At 49.6% G+C, this 20,501-nt stretch overlaps 1 protein-coding gene across 3 annotated transcripts in view; it reads left to right on the forward strand.

Annotated features, from left to right (window-relative positions):
* Nucleotides 1-20,501, forward strand: part of RAD51B (RAD51 paralog B) — a 457,119-nt gene extending 436,618 nt beyond the window's left edge. For 2 of the 3 annotated variants that reach the window (XM_075030457.1, XM_075030459.1), the window contains exons 12-13: nt 1,962-2,127; nt 16,038-20,501. Coding sequence is in view for 1 of the 3 variants with exons in the window: in XM_075030459.1 (XP_074886560.1) it covers nt 1,962-1,978 (17 nt within the window). In the remaining 2 variants the exon portion in view is untranslated. The remainder of the gene's footprint in view (nt 1-1,961; nt 2,128-16,037) is intronic. The other variant, XM_075030458.1, reaches the window with a different exon arrangement.

The raw sequence follows: 20,501 nt of genomic DNA on the forward strand, positions 1-20,501 counted from the left end.
TACGTACAGCATCTGTATGGATGGGAAAAGGCCGACAGCAGTCAAGCCTGATGCAGAAAACCACGGGTGGGACCGAAGTCAAACCATGGCCGCCCCTGCCTCGCGTCCAGCTCCCTCACACCGCTGGGACCCGTATGTTAGGTGCTGGTCGCGCCAGAGAGGCAGGTCCACACTGCTGCCCCCGGGCACAACGGGGCTTGTAGGGGGGTGACAGCAGCAGGCTCAAAGCTGTGACCCTCGGGAACGCGCAAGGCAGGGCTGTGAGAAAGCCAAGGGCAGCTCAGCAAGGGAGGTCGGACAGGTCTGCAAATCTGCCGCCGAGGCAGGGGTCCCGTAGGGGAGAGGGGCTGGGCCCTCCAGCGGTTTGTAATGCAACACGACCAGTCCTGCTGTCCCCTTCAAACCTTGGCATCCTCCTGGAGTCCACCTGTACTGACCGTACCCAGGAACGACAGGCTACAGGTTCCTTTCACACCAAATCCCAGTCAGAGCTTGTCCATTTTCGGTCAGCTGTAGCTTCTGCTGGTAAATCTTTTCCGAATTATGAAACACTTGTGACGTGTCTCTCTCTTTTTTTTAACGGTTACTTTTTGTTCTTGCTGCTTACGGGCATTCTGCCCTGGGCTGGGCATGGAAGTGAAACTGCTGAAATTCCCGTGAGCAGGGCAGGGTGGCTGGTGTTCCTGGCCCCAGCAGGAAGCACCAGACATGGAAACAGGCAGCAACTTTTGGTAATTCTCCAGCCCGTTTCACCAATCCATAAAGGCTTAGCCAAACTGGATAAGTTTTTAAAAATCTTTGCACCTTGGTGGTTTATCCAAACTGAACGGGCATCTCCTCGCATGCACTCCAGTAAGGCAGCTGGGACGGGGCCCCACTCCTGCCCCACGCCGCTACCAGGCCTGTGGAAAAGGGGAAGCCTGGCTGCCGGGGATGCCTCGCTGTGGCATGGCTGCTGAGTCGGCCTCCAGCGCTGGTCTGTTCCCCATTTCACTCAGCAAATCCTGTACACCCTCCCGCAGAGACCACGTCCCCAGAAACCAGCAAAACTTCCCCAGAGGAGGTGAATCTGGAGCCCAGGAGCTTTATTTCCCAGTCAAACACAAGAAACGCCAGCCCACGGTTCTGGACCCCCATCCCACATCGAAGCCTGCCAAGCCCCACGGGGCTGGAGGCACCCGCACGGTTTTCCCCGCTGGCACGGGGTGCCTGAAGCAGGCAGCATGGCCACGGCGGTGGGTGACTCGTGGGAGGACGGGACAGGCGGGCGGGTTCGTGCTCCGCGCCGCTCTCCTAGGATGTGCCACGTCCCGTGTCCAGCACCCGGAGGTGCAATGCAGGGTGCAGCATGTTACTGGCTAGGGGAAGGGGTAGGTGACTAATTAGCTCTTTTCTACCTCTGCTGTTAGTGATACACGAGCATCCCCAAAGATACTGTGGTCACTGAAAACACTTCTGAAATAAAATGCCACTGCAAAGGGAACTGTAAAATCCTGCGCCTCACTCCGAAAATGTGGGGGTTTTTCTCTCAGAAAAGGCTGTGGAAAAATGGTACTATCTTACAAAACAGAACTGTGCCTTTGCATATTTAGCTTTGGATCTGCTGGTATTAGAGACAAAGTCAGATTTTATTACTTTTTATTTCTTCTAGCCCTGCAGCACCAACACAGACAAGCCATGTAATGAACTGCAGAATCTTTTCTTTCTTGAGCACCAGAAGTGATTTATTTTTTTTTTACTGTATACTGGTTCAACCCTAACTTTGCTAACACACCATAAGCCATATATAGCATTTTGTAGCTTCATAAAACTTGCCTTTTTTTTTTTTTTTATTCATGTGTACTGCTTTCCAGAGTTAATCTCTATGGACTTTAATTAAATTTGTGTGGCCTGCTGTTGATTTCACCCTCTTAAATTTTGCGGGACCTTGCCATATGTGTTTGTACATAATTGTTTTTCAGCGCAGACCTGTGCTTGAAAGCTGCTACTGCCTGCAATGTTCTGGTGCCTGGGAAGCCAGGAAGCGCTCCAGAGCGGCATGTCCCCAATGGAAACACCAAAGGGTTAACTGGCTGCTGCCTGCAGAGAGTATTTCATGGGACTCTTCAGATCTCAAATGCTGAGAAGGTACATGAAACAATAATCCCTTAGAGACCATGCTAAGTAATTCAAAGTTAGTTTAAAAAAAAGCAAAACAAAAAAACAAAAAACATCTTTATTTTGTTGTAACAGTTTGGCCTTTCTTAATATAGCTTGGAGGAGCAGGCTATCTGGCTGCTTTCCGAAAGTCCTTGTTATGGTATTTAATGAACCCTAGGGATCATTACACTATAAATATGCATCATGTTTATATAGATGCATTGGGCAACCTATTACAATGCTAGGGGTTAAAAGTCATTTCCATGGATTCCCAACCAAGATAAACTCATCCACACCCCCGAGGTGAATAGTATTTAAACCTGTGTTTGTATAAAGAAGGCAGTCAGGCTTTCCAGCACCTGGAAAATGGGCAAGCTTATCTGTTAGTTCTCTCTCCCCTTCGGCTTTTATATGTAAATTTGTCTGCAGGAGCAGTAATCGATAGTCAATGCCCTCTCTGTCTCAGGGCTGGTGGCTGCAGGCCAGCACCCCCTCCACTTGCAGGCAGGAGCAGCCCCGCAGCTGGAGGGGAAGCCCAGCCCCGAGCCCCCTCTCCTCGGTGGGGGGACCAGGCTGGGAGCAGCACCCACCTCCTCTCATCCTGCCTCTCTTCAGGGAACTCTTCAGGTTGGTTCCCCTCAAACCACCGGGACCTGCCAGCCAGAGCTGGGCAGAAGTGGTAAACTCCTTCCAGACAGCATATGCCTAGATGGTTGAGACCACTTTTAAACTGCTGCTTGGCTTAAGTAAACTAATACCCAGCTAATGGAATATTCTAATAGTACCTGAATTAAGGAGGATATTTTTAACACACATATGTATAAACACACACACCCCCACAGAAATATAGCTGGGGTGACTCTGTTAAGTTTTCTGAGAAAAGGACCGTGGGTTGATACTAAATGCGGAAAGCATTACCCAGAAAGTGTTGGAGAAAGAGGGAACAAAAAACCCCTACGCCTCACGTGTAGTAAAAGTGGCAGCTACGTCGGTCGCAGACACACAAACAGGAACAGTTTCCCCAGTTGTGCCTCAGAAAGACCGCTGGAGAGAAACACAGCGCCTCGCAAGACTGAAAAAAACCGCAGTGGGATTTCAGGCAAGAACCCAATAATCTCCCATCAACCTGCTGCAACGGACTGGACGGGAGCAAAAGCTAACTGCTAACGGCCAGCGCACCAGGGCAACAAACAACCCTGCGGAGAGAAAGTCGGGTTTTAACCATTGCGAGGGCTCAGGCCACCTCGTTTAAAAGCTGTACCATGCAGTATAATAGCTACGAACTCCAGACTGCTCTTCCTCCCTGACAGCACAAGCTGCTGCTTGCTTCTACCTTCCCATATTTCCGCATAGCCCACAGGCAAGCTGGAGTGCCTTTGGTTCAGAAAGCAGAGCATTCCTTCCCAGCATCAAAGGGGCACAGAGAGCGTGTGGCGATCACTTCACACATACACCGAGGTGCATTTCTTGCTAGCGGCTTCTAGAGCTGCCTGTGCGGCTACTTGCCCCTGCCTGCTCTGCTCATCAGCACACGGAGGTGTGTACGGCCGTTAAACTAACATTACATCACCTGGGATGCTGGAAATCAGCTGCCCGGTTCCTCGCATGGGGGATGCGAGGCTCCGCCAAGCTCCTTGGGCGTTACTTTTCTTTCTTCCTCATTTCATGCGTTGTGTTGGGGTTTTTTTCTCTTTCAATATTTGCTTCCAAGAAGGGATTAGGTGTGATGGGTGTGGGGTGGATTGCACCGGCACTGCTGTATGAAGGAAAGGGATCCATCTGTAGGAAAGACATGGGTTGTTTATTAGCAGCTTGCATGACTCCAGAAATCCCAAAGCAATATGCTGGAGACCAACAGTACAATGACTGCGTAGAACTACCCTCTGCGTAATGGCAGAGCAGACCCAGCTTTGGGCATTAACGTGCCTCCGAGGACAACACTTGGTTTCACATCTCCGATGGAACGCTTTTGTAAAAAGTCAAGTACAAATACCCACACGGGATTAGAATAATAATAATAGTATCTTGCACTTCAGTATAAAAAATAGGGTGTGAAATCAAGTGGCTGATCAGCGGTCACAGCTATTACCACACTGAGTCCTCAGCTGCTTTATTCCGTTCAACAAAGTAAAATATTTTGATGCAGGCCCTACAACACCAGGAACATAGTGCTTCATCTTGCTTTTACCCACAGGAAATGTGGAACGTCAACAAAACCAGCATTTTTCTGTCAAAAACCTGTGGAAACTGCTTGCCCCGGCAGAGAGAGGTGCTAAAGGAAACCCGGCCAGCCCCCAGCCCCGAGCCATGCCTGGAGCAGAGCGCAGCTCACCCTCTGCGAGCTGGGGAGCTCTGCAGGGCTCACGGGAGGAAATAGCAGCAAAAACTCCTTTTTACCACTGAACTCAGCAGCTGCGCCTCCAAGTACACAGCTCTGACCTATTTCACCACACACACGCACCAGTTCTACACCAGCGTCAGCCCAGTGACATCAGTGGGATTGCTCCATCCCTGCATTAGATAAAACTCAGTCCCAAAAGAGATTCACTGAGGAGGAAGATGCTCTTTTGACATATTTCCTAGCCCAGCCACCCTTGCAGTAGACCAAACTCAGTTTTTGCTACGTTTGTTCATTTTCTACATCAAAGTATTTGTCTTTTGGAAGCTGTCAGCACCAAGCCGGGAAACCACCCCTCAGTCTGTGTGTTTGCTGCCCCTCCTACTAAGAGATCCCAGTCAACAAGTGACTGAGTTGCAACGACCGATGTACCTGAGTGACAAGAACACCAGTGCAAGTGCACTGGATCAAGGGCTGCTGGGGTGAGAAGGGGGTGCCAGAGAGGCCAGGGCTCCCTGCCAGGAGCAGGGTCGGTGGCTTGGGTGCAGCACCGCGCAGCCATCACGCCTTGTCCCTTCCTGGCCAGTCCCCACAAGGCAATGCTGAGATCCAGCAGGGGTGACCCTCTGGGGTTCAGAGATGAAGCAGGGTATAACTCCCAGGAGACAGAGCAGGGGGGCATGCATCCAAGGCCTTTCTTGTTGGTGCTGTGTTGTATGGTCTTTCCTGCTTTCACCTCCTAATTGAGCTATATTTTCTTTGTTTTGCTTTCTTTCATCTGTTTTTCCCTGCTTGTTACTCTCACGCCCTAACGTTTTCTTTCTGCTCTGGATGTTCTCTTTCCTTCTGACCCTCTAGATGCCCTGCAGCTCCTTTACTCCCCTGCACCTCTCCCTGTGCTTCCTGCCACTACCAAGGTCACATATGTCCTTTTCCTTCTAAGCTCACCCCCTTCCCCTGTCTTCCATTTTTCACTGCTTCAGAATTTCCTTCCATACTTTTCCTCCATTCAAGTCTCCCATTTGTCAGTGGGCATCAGGATCTTCAGCCAGCCTTTTAGCTACTAGTTATGGGGATGCTGGAAGCCAGTCCGGCAGAGCCTCTGGAGAACATTAAATAAAGCAGAAGATGAGATTGGAAAGAGCGAGCATGTGGTGTCAGATGAGAGAGATAAAACATTTTCTTGTAATTGATACTGCTGCCAACCAGTCTACTGCTGCCAGCACATAGGTGTGCCACCACACCTCGGCAGGCAAGCCAAGGGATTTTCATACCTCCTGCAGCAAGGATCCGGATAGGCTGTATAGGCCGTTTAAACCTAACGCCATCATTGCTGTTGACTACCCCTTACATAAAGCTACGCTCAGAGCTCAGTAAGATTGCAAAACCAAGCTCCTATATTTAGAAAAACACAGGCTTATGTTGCCGGTGAAGCCTTAACTCAGTCCCTGCCACGCGCGTTACAGCACTTTCTTGCCCAAGACCCCGCAGGAAGCCCGTTGCAGAGCGGTGCCCCGGGACGCAGGACAACGCCGTGGGGGCTGGAGAGAGCCCTTCTGCCCTTACCTCCCATTCTGCGCTTCAAATGAGGCGGGCGTCTTGCAGAGCAAGTAGTATGTGATCACGTAATTACAGACTGTGCCATAATGCATGCTCACAAAAGAGCTGAATTAAGGCTGAACAGGCAGTTACAAGCACCATTACATCATTAGACTAATCTCTCCTTGGCTGGCCATGAAGGACCTCATCCTGTTCCCACTGAAGCCAAAAGACCATACCTCTATCGACTTGAGTGGAAGCTGGCTTGGGCTTGCCCCAAGGCTCATTCATTTCTGTTAGCTGCTAGTTGAGGCTGTACCCTTGAACGCATTAAACTTTTCATGCATAACTCATATACCACACCTAACACTTACACTTCCATTCAAGTAGAGACTTCAGCCCCGGTGCTGTGGGTGGTGGAGTGTGAGGGGAACTTGCTCTGCTGCCACGCTCGCCCTACCTGTTCAGCCTGTTGAGCTGTTAATTGCCTTCTTCAGCTGAGCAGGAGGGGAGGAGGGCTGCTCCTGCCCTGCACAGCCCGCAGCCGAAGCACTCCCAGCCGCAGTGAACTGATTAAGTCTGTTTTCCCACCCTGGCGCATATATGAGAGTGGGGCAGGGGCGGCTGGGCAGTCGGGATGAGGATGAGGTGGCAGGTACGCTCTTCCCCACACCCAGCACGCCTTGCCTCCCCAGTACAGCCAGCAGGTCCCGAGCGGCGGGGGGACGGCAGAGGCAGGGATCGGACGGAGATGTGCGCCACCTCAGCATCATGTCGCAAGGCCAGTGCCACACTCCTGTGGGCTAAACAGCTTCTGTGCTGTGGGCTAGTTTCCCAGAGCAGATCTCCTTACCTTTACCACTTCCCCAACCTATCTGGCTTTCCTTGCAGGACACTTGCCTAAATACATGCTTTTTTTTTTTTTTCCACTTCTGTGTCCTTCATTTTAACCCCCAAGTTTAATTTTTGAAAAAGGGGCAAATGTCTCAGGTCGACAGAGGATCCTCCAGTGGGGAATAACCTAAAGGCGAGCAGCCTTCACGTGTGAACGCGTCTTAACCTCAACCCGCTTGTTTGTTTCTTCCAAATATTGCACGCAGTCATTGGAATTTTCCTTCACAACAACCTCACAGGTGGCCTTTTTATCACCTCAGGAAACCTCTTACCATTTCTGACATCTCTGCCCCCGTGGCTTCCCGTGTTGCTGATTTCAGAGTTGCACACATCAAAGTGATGAAGACACACCTCACTCTGGGGACAGAGCAGCATTATCACTCCCAAAAAAATCATGTGCAAACTGCCCAGTTCAGCCACTGCCCTTGAGAAATGAATTATTCCTCAAACTCACAGATTGAGGATGCTTTTCCTGTTATTTCATCCAATGTTTTCCTTTGTTTAATTTAAACTGATCTGGTTTAACTCTTTTTTCTTGTATCATATGAAAGAACTCCATCGTCGTCTTCTGTTTATCCGTGAAGGAATGGATGAGGTCATTTTATACTACTCTTCATTCTGTCATTTGGAAAGATGAATGCAAGTGTTTGTGGATCTGCATTCTACACACGCAGAAGACAGGGGGAGAAGGACAAATAAAAACAAATACAAGAAACTGAAAGGAAAAGGAGTGGAGAGAGCAAAAGGGAAACTCAAATTAAAAATAGACAAAGCATATGTACACATGTGTGCAAGTTCATATACACCAGCATACTCAGGCGTGCTCTTACCATCACCCGAGAAGCCTGATATTAATGCAGTTGTTCAGCTGTTTCTAATACATAGCATAGAAAAACTCTAGCTGGAGAAACATTTCGTTTCAACAGTGAGTCATCCATGAGAAAAATGTGGGTGTAGCTTTCAGAGAAGGGGCTGGGGGAGGTTTTATGAACTCTAATTTTGCAAACCCCCATATAGGAAGATGCATGAAGTTGATCAAGACACAAAGCGTGTCCCTCCCTCCCAGACGTGACAGAGGGTAATCAGCTCCCATTGAGAGCCCGATTGCACCACATGCCCTGTGCTGGATGTGTCCTGCCCTCCAGGGACCCCCAGAGAGTGGTGGTGGGAAAACTCTGGGTTGGCCCCACCAGGTTAGCCCCAGGCAAGGCCACCACTGGTACCAGCCCTGGGCAATGCTGAATGCAAGGACCAACACCTGCCTGGCCTCACCTTGGCCACCACTCATCACCTGGGATGTTTTCTGACACTTCCCTCCCTTCCCAAGTTTTTATACAGATCCGACACATCGGTGCTTATGCTCATGTTTTACCTAAGGATCAGCTGGTCTTGAGGGCCAGACTTCTGCTGTTGGATAGATGACTTTAAATCTGGAGTAGTTCAGATTTACTCTGGTGTCAGTGAGACCTGGTCAATGAGTCCAGGCCCAAGGGTTTCCCTCCAGCCCCTTCATCAGCACAAACACATACCATGAGCCATTATCCCAGCACATCTGTAGGCAGAGGCTGGGAACTGTAAACACCTTGTCGGGTTGTGAAATGCCCACTGATTCTCCCAGAGTGTAAACACCATGGGAAGGAAGGTGGCTGTTGCCTGGGAGTGACAGCCTGAAGATCAGGCTTTCTCCCTTGGCTATTCCGTAGCCTTTCTATGGGAGTTTAAATTCAGATGTCCCGGTTTTCTCGCCAATTAACTGGAGTGACTAATACAGACCAGTCTTCCTGGGAAGAGCTGAACACTATTCATGGGTGCAGCACAGAGCAGTCTTGGTGGTTAACATTTTTCTGGTGGGCAAAGCAGCTGAGACCCAGAGTTACCTTATTGTTAACTATTGCTTGGTGTGATTCAAGGGGGCACAGCCAAGAATAGCAGCAAAGTGAACAGCAGACCACTTACCAGGACATAAAGCATAATGGTAAAATCTACGAAAGTGTCAAATTGCCTTCTGGGGAAAAGGTAAGGGCTCCATTCCTTGGGCTAATTAAAAAAGGACTGACTGATAGGCCCCACCAACAATATTTTGTAGGCAACACTGCTTTTTGGCTTGTTTAAAATGGACTATCTGGCTTAACGAAGGGGAGGCTGACTCTTGTAATTCTGTTATACCCGTGTGACTGTAGAGAATTGCTTTTTACTCTAATTACATTATTCCTTTACATTACACCAGGGTTAGTGAGAGAGAATTTGTCTCTGCTCTTTTCCGTCTGTTAAGTTCCATGGTTTGTGATTCACTTTAGAAAAACAAGGGTGGTTGAAAAAAAAGTTGTTTTCAGCTGTGTGGTGATGAAATACAGTAACTGAAAATGCTGTGGGTTTTGAGGTTGGATTTTGTGATTAAAATATTGTTAGGTTCAGGATAGGATTGGTTGGTAAAATGAGTTACAGTAAGACATTGTGCTTTCACCTCTAGAAAACTGAGTTCAAGCCCTGTTTAAGATCACAAAACCACTAAGTAGTTCAGGATGATTAACAGTTTCTGAACGGGTGTGAGGCAGGACAGGAACACCCGGGGGCCAGGAAGGTTGGGTTTGATTCCCACCACCAGCCCCGCTGCTTTGGGGCTCTGGCCTCAAGTAGAGGAGGTCACTACAGGTGAAGGAGACCTCTCCCAGTATGGAGACAAGGGGGGCAAAGATCAGCATTACAGGAGAAGCTGTGGGCCTGGATGAGGGTTGTGCAGCCACGTGGTCGTGGCAGGTGCCACATGAAGCACGTGCTCTGCACAGGCCACCGGCGTCAACAGCGGAGGCTTGATCCTGTTTTGTCCCGGCCACCTTGGTCAGTCCATGACAAGCAGGCATGGCCCTGCTACTTCTGAAAAACAGTGCAATATCAGAGGGTCTTCGGCATTTCTTCCTACCTGAGGTATCCAGTTCAACCCTTAAAGCAATGACATTTCTCAAGACCATTATGCAATTTATTTACGTTAAGCATCACAAGCTGCTGATTCAAACAGCCAAGCTGCAGCAGAAACACTGCCAGGAACCCTCTCGAGTTCATTTTCCCCACACGCTTTCAGTTTTAGCCTATCTTAACAAGATGTGTACTCTCATCAAATATGCAGCTTACACACATGCAGGCCAGACAGCTATAATCGGCTTCAGTGCCTTCCAAACTGCTAAATGCAAAGCAGTGCAGCAAGCAGATTTGCACCTCTGCTGTCAAGCTGCCAGGGCCAACCCACTAGCCAAGTACCACTTGCACTTGAAATAAAGCATAGATAGGGTGTAAGTGGTGCATCGTCTCTGGTCTGGTGCTGTGCAGTTAATGCAGTTACTGTAAGCACAGGGTTACAGATCTACCCACGAGTTAATAGCTGTGTTCAGATCTTCTTATCTAGCTATCTGGAAATAAAACTGAGCTTTTTCCATAACATACTATTAGGTGTTTTCTGTTGCTTCTGGGATTTTGTAACGTACTGTCACAGGGGTTTTTTCTGTGTCATTTTTTTCTTTGTCATTTTTTTCTTCCAGAATATCAATGAATGAAGCAAAAATTTGATCCAATTTGAACTTGAGTACCCTTTTGTACTAGAAGGTTTTCTTTTAGCACTCAAAGATATTCCCTCAGTTTCCAAAATTTATCTGTAAGCTTGGCTTACACAGGGAGTTACAAACCCATTCAAAACCATAACATGCTTCCAAAGTGCTTTAGGGAGCTGGGTATTATTTGATCCATTTTTCGGACTGGTCCCCACCTCTGCATAGAACAAAGCCTGGCTCTAGCCCCGTCTCCCTTACAGTAACCACCAACCCACAGCACCTTTCATAGGAACTTCCCTCAGCTCGGCTTAGCTAGTCAGTGGTGCAGAGGATCTGTATCTATTTACTTTTTCTTGAGTAAAAAAAAAAACCTACCCAAGGCTCTGGTTAACTCAAAATGCAATTAACAAATCCATTCAATTTCTGCAATAAGAAAATACTGGGTTCGGTAGGACACCAGTCAGGTGGTGCTGCCAGAAGTCCCTTTCAGTGCTTCCCTCGTCATGGGGAGCAGACTCGTTTCTCCCACAGAACTTCAATCTCTCCGAAATTTGGCTTTAGGAGTAGCCCTGGAAAACCAGCAAATACAGACCAGTCTTGGTGGAGGCAGGGGTTTCCAGCATCCCGGCGTGTCCCAGTGCCCCTACAGAGACCTTCTCCTTTCTAGCAAGGAGGCTCTAGCACAGAAACTCCTGCTGCGAGCTGCCGGGATGGTATGGAAAGGGGGAGTCAGACACTCATTAAAGCCAATTGTGGGCCATTCAGTTTTTTACAGGAAGCAACCAACACCCAAAACTGCCAGGAACCTGTGAGCCATCAGAATACATTCTGGAGGGACATGGGCATCACGTGGTCCCAAGGAGATGACCCCTTGAACAAACAAACCTCTGTGCTTTTGCAGTAGCTGCCAACTCTGAGGGGGTTTAAGATGTGACCTCAGGAAGGAGCATTGCAGCAGTCTAAACGTACCAGCTCAAGAAATGCGGATAATGCCCTGTCGAAGGGCAGCATTGCAAAACTGTGGCATCACATGGTCCTTTCCACCAGAAAGGCTCCCAGAGCATCATTCGCTAGACTTTTGCATCACTTTTCCTTGCACTCTCCCAGGTTAAGTCACTGTTTTCCCAGCACTCTCTCCATGGAATAACGTTGCACAACTCCAGGGAGGCTTAAAGCGTTCTTGGGAAGCACCTGGGCTTGGCCGCTGGCAGATGACATTTCCCAGATTAGACGGCCTGTTGGTCTAATCCAGTACATCCTTGGCTCCGCTCAGGGCAAAAGCCCCACTTCCCTCCCAAATATCGTCATCCCGAAATGGAAAAGAAACGCAGATCGTGCGTGACCGCTGAGGCAGCCCGGCCCGCTCACCCTGCCGAAAGAGACGACGGTGGCCCCGGCAGTGCCGCAACGCCTCCCCGCCCCGGCAGCCGAAGCCTCGGCTGCGGCAGAGAAACAAAATAAGGGGTGAGAGAAAGCGTGGTTACAAAAGCCCGGGACGCCCTGTTCCCAACGGGCGGGCTGGCGCGGAGGGAAGGATGGCGAGAGCAGCCTGTGGGAAGGGCGCGTGCCGCGGCCCACGCCCCGCTGCCAGGCCCCACCTGGCACTGACGCAAGGAGCGGCGTCCCTGACAGACACAGCCCGCTCCCCCCGCCGTCTGAGGGGGCACCGACGGCCAGGCCCAGCTCAGCACCCCTTCTCCCTTCCCGCCTCTGCTCGGGGCGTCCCGGTGGCTGCTGCCGCCCGAGGTGGCCTCCGGTCATCCGCCACATCTCTGCCAGGCGAGCTGGGCCCGCAAAGGCGCTTCTCTGTGCCCCGGGGCACGGAGCGGCACAGGTCCCAAAACCCCGATGCGGGGAGAAGTGGGGCGAGGACTGAGGTGTCACCAGTCCCGCCCATGACAGACAGGCGTAGGCATGGCACCACCGTGGTGACACTTCGCCCAGTGCCTGCAGCTAAAATGATCTCCGGCGTGCACGGCAGGAATGTGTTTCCCACAAGGGAAAACTGGCAGGGGCCACCACATTCCCCCACCCCCCCCCATTTTAAAAGCAGCAGCGAGGACAAGACCAAGATGAGGTGAGGGTACCTTCACTTCCCAGTAATCTCTGTTTATCGCTTTGCTGCCAGACGCAAGGTACAATTCCTATTACAGCTTTCATTTCTATGCCCCTTTGTTCAATTTACGTGCATCGGTGCAACTTCACATCGCAGGTGTGAGCTGAAAACCTCTAACTGGTGCTGAGTCACAGACAGCAGCTCAGCAGCGGTAACTCAGCACTTCGGATCCTGGCACCACCGGATCCCGTCACGGCACTAAAGTCAGGACAAACTCCGGCACTGAAACATTACACGCGATCGCTGTCCACCCCTTGCACTGCGACTCCCAGTGACGCGGAAATTTTGCGGGAAACGTCCTGGTGAGCACCTCGGAGGGGAGGACGATTCCTGGTGCGCGTGGACGGCGTGGGCAGGGAAGGACAGAGAAGGACGAAGGAGGCAGGTGCTGCGGGCGGCCGTGGCTCACCTGCACAGATCCCACACAGCTACGGGGCTGCCTGCGTCAGGAGGGCTGCGCTGCGGCCGTGGGTACTGTCTCCTGCGTGCGGGGCTAACAAAAGCAGAAGAGGTCCTTTCAAGGGAAAGGGCCAGCGTTCAGGCAGGACTCACAGTTCTTTCTCCCGGCACGCAAATGGCCGGTTGAGAAGAAAATTCCTTTAAACTTGTTAAACTCACACTTTTTAATATTTTTTTTTTCACTTGAGACTACCTCAAGGGAAATTCTGAATACCTCCCTGTTTGGGTTCATTGGTATTTACATTTGAGCTGTGGTAGCAGAGCTATGTGAGTAATTGATTAATGTTCCAGGCAGATCCCAAATAAAAAGAATTGTGTTTCCTCATCGGATGGAACCTGCATTTTTTTCCCCAAATAGTAATTCTCTATTCAGGAAAGCACCCAGTGCTTAATCTGGTAATTTCTTTCTCTTTTCTTTTCTCCCCCCCGCCCTCCCTCCCAAGAGGGTTGTTTCATTTAGAAATTATTAAAAAGTAACCGAACTCGATTTCAAAAAGTCATTCTAAAATTAAAACCAGCATTTAGATACTGCTGCACCTAAGCATGGCAATGGTTTTGAGCATTTTCTGCTAAAGCTATTTGCAAATACAATACATTTTTGCTGGCCTGAAGTTGCACAGAATCAATTATCTACGCAAAATGATGTGCCCAGCGCTATTTGAGATTGTTCTCTTAGTACGACATTATTCAGGTAACACTAATGAAAAATGCTGCCTTGACGTTCATGGAAGCAGAAGAGCTTTGTTTGATCAATGCTTCACAGGGTGAAAAAAAGGAGGGCTGACTTTCCTCGCCTGTTGTCAATGCAGCTCCTTTGGAGGCCCTGTCCAGGCAGCCAGGGTGAAGGGGAATTCAGTTTCCATGACTCATCCATTCTTGGGCTGCTGCAGAGACAGCCAGCAAGTGGTCAATCGGTGGCAATTGTCATGGGGAGTTGATGATGTGGGTGCTCAGACCATCAGCATATTTCACAAGAGCCATTCAAAGGCCCTTCCTCTTCAGGAAAGCAGGACCAGAAACTGTCTCTAAACTTGAAAAACTCCACCTGTATTTGTAACCAAACCCCTGTCTCAACCACCTTCCACTGTGTTGTTTATTCAAAAGGGTTTTTTTAGTAATAATTTTAGCAATAATGAGAGTAAATCAACCAAACCACTAACTGAGTAATATAGCAGGGCCAGGTAAGTGTGAGGGATGTATACGTCAGGCAGAGAAAAACCAAGTGTGCTTCAGAGCAGGAATGTTTCAGAGAGTATTGCCGGAGAAGGCATTTTAAAATTATTCCATTTTCTAATCAGGTCTTCTATAAGGCTTCCCCCTCTGGCACTTTGCATTCTCAGTGCTCCTTTAAGTTCATAAAGACATAAGAAATATGTTCCACAAAATAGAGAATAGCAATATGCCTCAAAAACCACTTTAAGCTCTCTATGCTAGTTCTGGGAGGCTTCCCACAGTCCCACGACACAGCTGGATTTATCTAATGCTCTATCTGAAGGGGCAAGTCTTATTTCCACCAGACCTTTTTTCCAGCCTTTCCCTTGAGCCAGGCCTTTGCTCAGTCAGTAAAAAAATTATCTTTTTTTTCTTTCCCTGGGTAGTTTTAAATCCTTTGGCAGCAGAAAGGATTTGTAGCAGTTTAAAGGGCCAAATATTCCGAGCATCTCTTCCTTGAAGTTCCAGCTTTGCTTTTGGGGGGGGCTAGGAGATGCCTTTGCTAAGCTTCAGCTAACGTGTGTGTTACACTTGTATTCAGGAGCATGAAAAAAGCAGACATATACCAGGTAATTCCCACGCACGTACCCTCCGCACGCTGCATACTGTGACGACAACAAAACCTTTACACATTGCTGAAGTAGCTCACACTCGTCATCTGGCTGGTTAGTCATACTGTCCCCACCGCTGCTGGAGATAGGCAGGCGTGATGGGAAGGTAAGACACCAGCAGTTTATGAGTGCAGGGAGAGCACAGCGAGGGTACAATTACTGTCCTGGAAGGCGGAGGCCACTTTTGCAAGCCAGCTCCGTCGGGCGGTGGCCTGTGTGCAGCTCTTCAGGCCAGCACTAATCCTGCCTCCTGCGCTGCCGGTCCTGAGCATCTGGGGCAGCGGGAGAGGATATCAAACAAGCATCCACCAGACACATCAGCTTGAACCAGCCTTTTCAGCTATTCTGGTGGAGATTCACTTTGCTCTGGCAGAGGCACAGAGAGGGGACAGGGGGTACGGTGCAGGTACCGGCGGCCAGAATCCCTGTGCCACCTCGTTTTCCCACGCAGGGAGAGGGATGTGGCATCCGCAGAGAGCTTGGCCTTCGTGGTAGCTCCCGACTCCCGCCACCCCTCCACAGCCCAACCTCTCCGGTTCCCCAAATCCATGCAACAGAGGCAGACGTCTCAAAATACTCCAGGGCACAGTGGGGAAGGCCGGGAAGGTGTGCTCCCCCTGCCCGGGGGCACAGGGCAGCAGTGTGGCCCACCTTGCCGTGTATCGCCCCAGGGAGCTGGATGCTGGCTCTGAATGGGAGCTGTAAAAGGACACTTAGCATCCATGTGCTGGATGGCCCTCCTCTTGTTCCTATGCGTGCATTCAGCACTTAAATCCGGCCTCATTTCCCTCTGAAAGCTTGCATTGCAATTAAAAAACAAACCCCAAACACTAAAAGCAGGGTTTTTTTAAGAACAATTTTGTAACACAGCAAAATCCAAGCAGGAGTAGGCTCACTTGTGCTAGGTGCTGTACAAATACCAAGGCAGTTCCTGAGTGAATGTGGCCCCATACGATCATCTTTTGTCAAAGACATAAAGTGGCAGCTCCGAAAGGCTGGTAATCTTTTTCCATGGTGCTATCCAGGTCTGAAATAAGTGGGGTGTGGTAAATCTATGCTGACGTAAATGAGAGAAGGTGTTTTGAAGAACCCAGAACAGGGAGAGCAAATTAAAACCAGAGCAGTCTGCTGAATATTACAGAAGAAAAGCCTACTCTTTTTTCTGTTTTTTATTTTTGTGACTACAGAAATTCCCCTCATCTTAAATGAGAGAAAGGAGGCCAGGACGCCAGAGCCAGCGTGCTGTGCCATGGTGAACCAGCAGTAACCAAACAAGGAGACTGGCAATATGACTGTGAACCAGCCATCCCGAAGCCTAGGAACTAGAGATTCAGAGCTCCTGCTAGATCAACAGCTGGCCCCTGTCTCTGATACGAGATGAACCCAAACTTCACAGCCAGTTACAACTGTATCTGGGTCAGCTGGGAATGGGACTCGGTACCATATCACCACTGGCACCGTTTCTTTTTTTCCTCCAGGCAGTGACAGTGTTTTGGTTTGGGCTGGTTTTTTTCCCCCTCTCAAAGCTGCAGAAAGCTGTGGAGCAGACTTTTTCCGCTTGCTGAGGACAAAAAACTCCTCTGCTTGCTGCATTTGTTTGCTAAATAGCATGACAGCCTGTGAGAAAGATTCTGAAAAAGTTGTTTGGGCTTGATTTTTATATTTCTCTTCCTCTAGCAAAGCGCCTGCAAGTTCAGTACAAACAGATCAACACAGTCAAGCACAGCTTGTAGCCTAGCTACACACTTCAGCCTGTGCTCTGAACTACTGAGGTTTTGGATGATGTCAGTCTGGTCTCCTGAGGGCTGCTGTTGTCATCAGATAGTGAGGTCGATAAGGCACATGTTGTGATGAGGCATGCTGTTAGGTTTAACCATAGTATTGTGCATGAAGTAGCCAAAAAAGCGGTGCGTTTCCTGGTACAGTGCCTCGATAAGGCGCTCGCTGCTTCATAGGTATTTCCACCACACTGTCTTCTATGTTCAGCACGCAACAGATTGCTAACAGCACTAGGGTTCAAAAATCCAGTTCTCTATCAAAACATGTTTGTTTGGGACTTTTTGTTTCTTTTCCTGATCTCAATTTCACTCTTTTTTTTTTTTTGGCGTAAATTTTATTTAACCTTTTACAAAGCTGGTAAAAGCAGGACCCAAAGCAGCTGTTCGGAGCTGGACAAAGTACAGTCAGTTTCTGGAGCAGGGTTTTTTCCTGATCCCTCCTCTACTACTCCCCCACTGCATTTGGGAAGCACCTGAAATCTAGCACAGCCTGCGAGCTAGGGCCCCTTGGCCCCAGCCCCCACCAGCACTCGTCTCCAAGCTGCTCAGATGCTCAGTCCTGAATTCCTGAATTGTGGCTTCTTCCTCTCTTCCTGGTTTACTTTATATTGAATATTACGAATTGGTTTACTAGCAGACAAAATGATAATAGTTCCGGACCGGTTCTGTGTGTCAGAGAGCACTGAAGAGGAGTTTGTACATTGCCTTTACCTGGAGCTGGACTGGATTTTACTTTTTTAGCATTCATGTTTCTTGTTTACTTTTTGTATTTCACTTAGATGGAGCAGGGGAACAGGCTGGATTCCTGGTCACGCCTCATTGCCAGAAGTGGGTAAAGTCATGGCAGTTCTAATCCTACCAGCGGGACAACACAGACTAGATGTGCAAAAACTGAAGTAATCCACACTTCTGCTAGCTCTCGCCTTTTCACAATTAATCTCTATGCACCAAAAAAGGGCGAATAATGTACTTTTTCAAAATCCTAATTATACAAATTGTCACCTTGAACTCCACTGTCTACCAGTTTTTAATGACAAAAGAGTCCGTTTCACTACCTAAATAAATCCTCTAGGGCCCAGTAGGGAAGTATAGTGCCTGTGTGTTAATGTGGCAGCAAAATCCTGACCTGGCAAAAGCATGATCTGTGCTGTCTGTGAGAGACATACGAGCCCGCGGCCTTAGCAGTGAGGAGGAGAGGTCGGGTCGGACGGTGCTTACAGCAGTGCAAGGGCGTTGGGTTTTTTCCATCCCCCAAAGGAGATGAACTCAGCACACACTTTGAACTTCTTCGGGCCTTTTAGACAGTAACTCATTACAAGCTTTTTAGCACATGAAGGATACGAGGTCCTAGCCCTGCAAAGGACACAGGAGGCAAAGCCAGAGGAAGGCACCTTGCAGGAGCAGAGTTCCTCATTTCAGCAGGCTGGAGGAGCTTGGCGGGCTTCCAGCTTCTCTCCTGACATGGTCCCGCCGGTCTCTTGACTTTCAGTAGAGCTGGCGACCTTCAGGGCCAGGAGACGAGGCGGCTTGTCTACACGTTGGGGGAAATTTAAATCCTTTGGTCTGGCCAGAGGGAGAGGCAGCACACGTCTCGCTGCTCCATCCCTCCCCGGAGGAAGGTGCAGGCAGAGGTGCCCCCGGAGAGCGAGCAGCGTGTCACGGCCCTCGGCTCAGGGACTGGGTGCTAAGCACGGTGGGTGGAGAGCAGGGCGGCAGGCAGGAGGAGGAAGAGAAAGGACCATCCGATCCTCGTTGGCCGGCAGCCCGCTCCCGCCGCTGTGCTGCCTAGGCTAGCCGCGGCGAACCGGCAGCGCTCGCTCTGCCCCAGCTGCCCCCCGCCACCTCCGCTTCCAGAGCCCCCTCGGTGGCAGGGTGGCCACGGCGGGCTGCCTGCTCTCCGCCGCCGGAGCCAGCGATGAGCGTGGCGGGGGCGAAGGGCCTTTTCTCTCCCACGTGAAGCCAGCAGCCTCCCGCCCAGGGCTGGCCCCACGCAGCCGCTGCTCCCTGCCCTCTCCTACCCAGGGCAGCGCTGCCCGCTCCAGAGCTCAAGCCCACTCCGGGCAGGTTGCCGCCTGTCGCACCTTCTGAAGCCCATCTCGTGTTCCCTGTTGCCCGCAGGGCTACAGAGAAAGCGTCGAGTGCACTTTGTATCTGAACCGAACCCAAAACCCCGTCTCATGCCCTCCGACTTTGCGCACCTATGCCTCACGTCCTCCTCCGCTCGCTTTCCTGGCGTACTCAAGGCTTAATTGCTTGTGGGACACAGGGTTATGGTCTTATCAGCCCAAGTGGTTTTGATTGCTAATCATGTTGCTTGTGATGACATAGTCATGCACTGAATAAAAAAAAATAAATAGTGGAAGAGCAGATAAAGGTGACCTAACAGGCATGCTGTGGGTCAACCATCTTTTTACACCAATTTTCATAAGGCCTCTTATAAAGATTGTTGGAGGAAATAAATAGCATGACCCAAAGGGCGAAGTTTTTTATTGGACAATAAACCAGTGACATGATAGGAAACAGCGTTACAGGTTACCCCTCCCTCTTGGAGTCAGCAGTAAGAAGGACCCAAGAATCTGCACCGTCCCATCCAACTTGCTGACAGAAATAAAATGCAGGTACCATTGCTGGAAAAGTGTCTATCTGATATTGCTGGTTGTCCAGCTCAACTACTCCTTATGGGTATTTAGATTCATAGTTTCTGGTTTTAGCAACTAAAATAAGATTTTATTGACTTTTTTTTTTTTTCTTGGATACATTAGGCATCTAATCTGTCCTCTTTCTTTATCACAGTTGGAAACCAGATTTTCATTGCTGAAATCCTAACACAGGTCAAGAGCGATTCGTAAAACCAGCCAGCCTGCCTTTCCGCTTCCAGATGAGAGAGACGTTAGAGAAAATATTTTACTTGCAGTACACCCAGAGGTGATCCAACATCCCTGAAAGAGGATCATCACTGCTTTGTCAAGGAGCCTCCTTTTCAGGGCAGAACTTGACTCTAAAATATTAGTGATGTGGTGGCCGCCGGTGAGGGACACTGCATGATTTAGTTGATTTAAATAACTTGCAAGAGTTATTCAGAACGGTGAAGCAGCACACAGTGAAAGGCTTGCTGTACTTTTCTATACCGACCAACACTAGGAAACCAGGCAGGCCGGCTGCTGATTCAAAAGGGAGACGAACATTTGTGACGAACAAGAAGGGACTGTTTCTTTTCCCACTGCACATTTGGCTGTTGGAAATGACTTGATCAGGGAGGTCACAGGGCCAAACTCTACAGCTGAATTTTTTTAAGGCCGGATGATTTTATGACCACTGTTAAGCACTGTAATTTATGTAAACCAAGATAATGATAAGTGGAAACAAATCAACTCATGTTTCAAAGCTTATGTTCCCTGGGGAGAGGGATGAGCGTCTCTCCTTCAGGAAGGAAAACCAAAGGGCAGGAGCACGGCTTCCTCTGAGCAGGGCGACCGCCCAAGGATCCTGGGTGCTGTGGAGCACAGTGCTAATATCAGAGCTAGATATTATGCAGGCATGCATATTCATACATGCAGCCCAGTGGGGATGAAGTACCAAGAACCAGGCACCCACCACCGTCAGGCTGTGGGAGGGGAGCCAGGACACCCCACAGTAACTGGGCAGGGCCCTGGCTGGCAGCACAATGCTGTGACAAGAGGTCGAACTCTCTATCCCATTGTATTCCTAACAGAACCAATGTAATTTGATATCGCGCTTTTCTCCTGTCCTCATCACAGATTAGGCCAGGAAGGTCGAGTTTGCCTCCACAAGAACCAGAGGCAGGACAGCCTCAGTGACAGCAGAACCAGGCTGAAAATGCAAGTCCAGGGTGGCTTTAGGACATCCTACTTA

Source organism: Buteo buteo, chromosome 6 (assembly GCF_964188355.1).
Source record: "Buteo buteo chromosome 6, bButBut1.hap1.1, whole genome shotgun sequence".
NCBI classification, from domain to species: domain Eukaryota; kingdom Metazoa; phylum Chordata; class Aves; order Accipitriformes; family Accipitridae; genus Buteo; species Buteo buteo.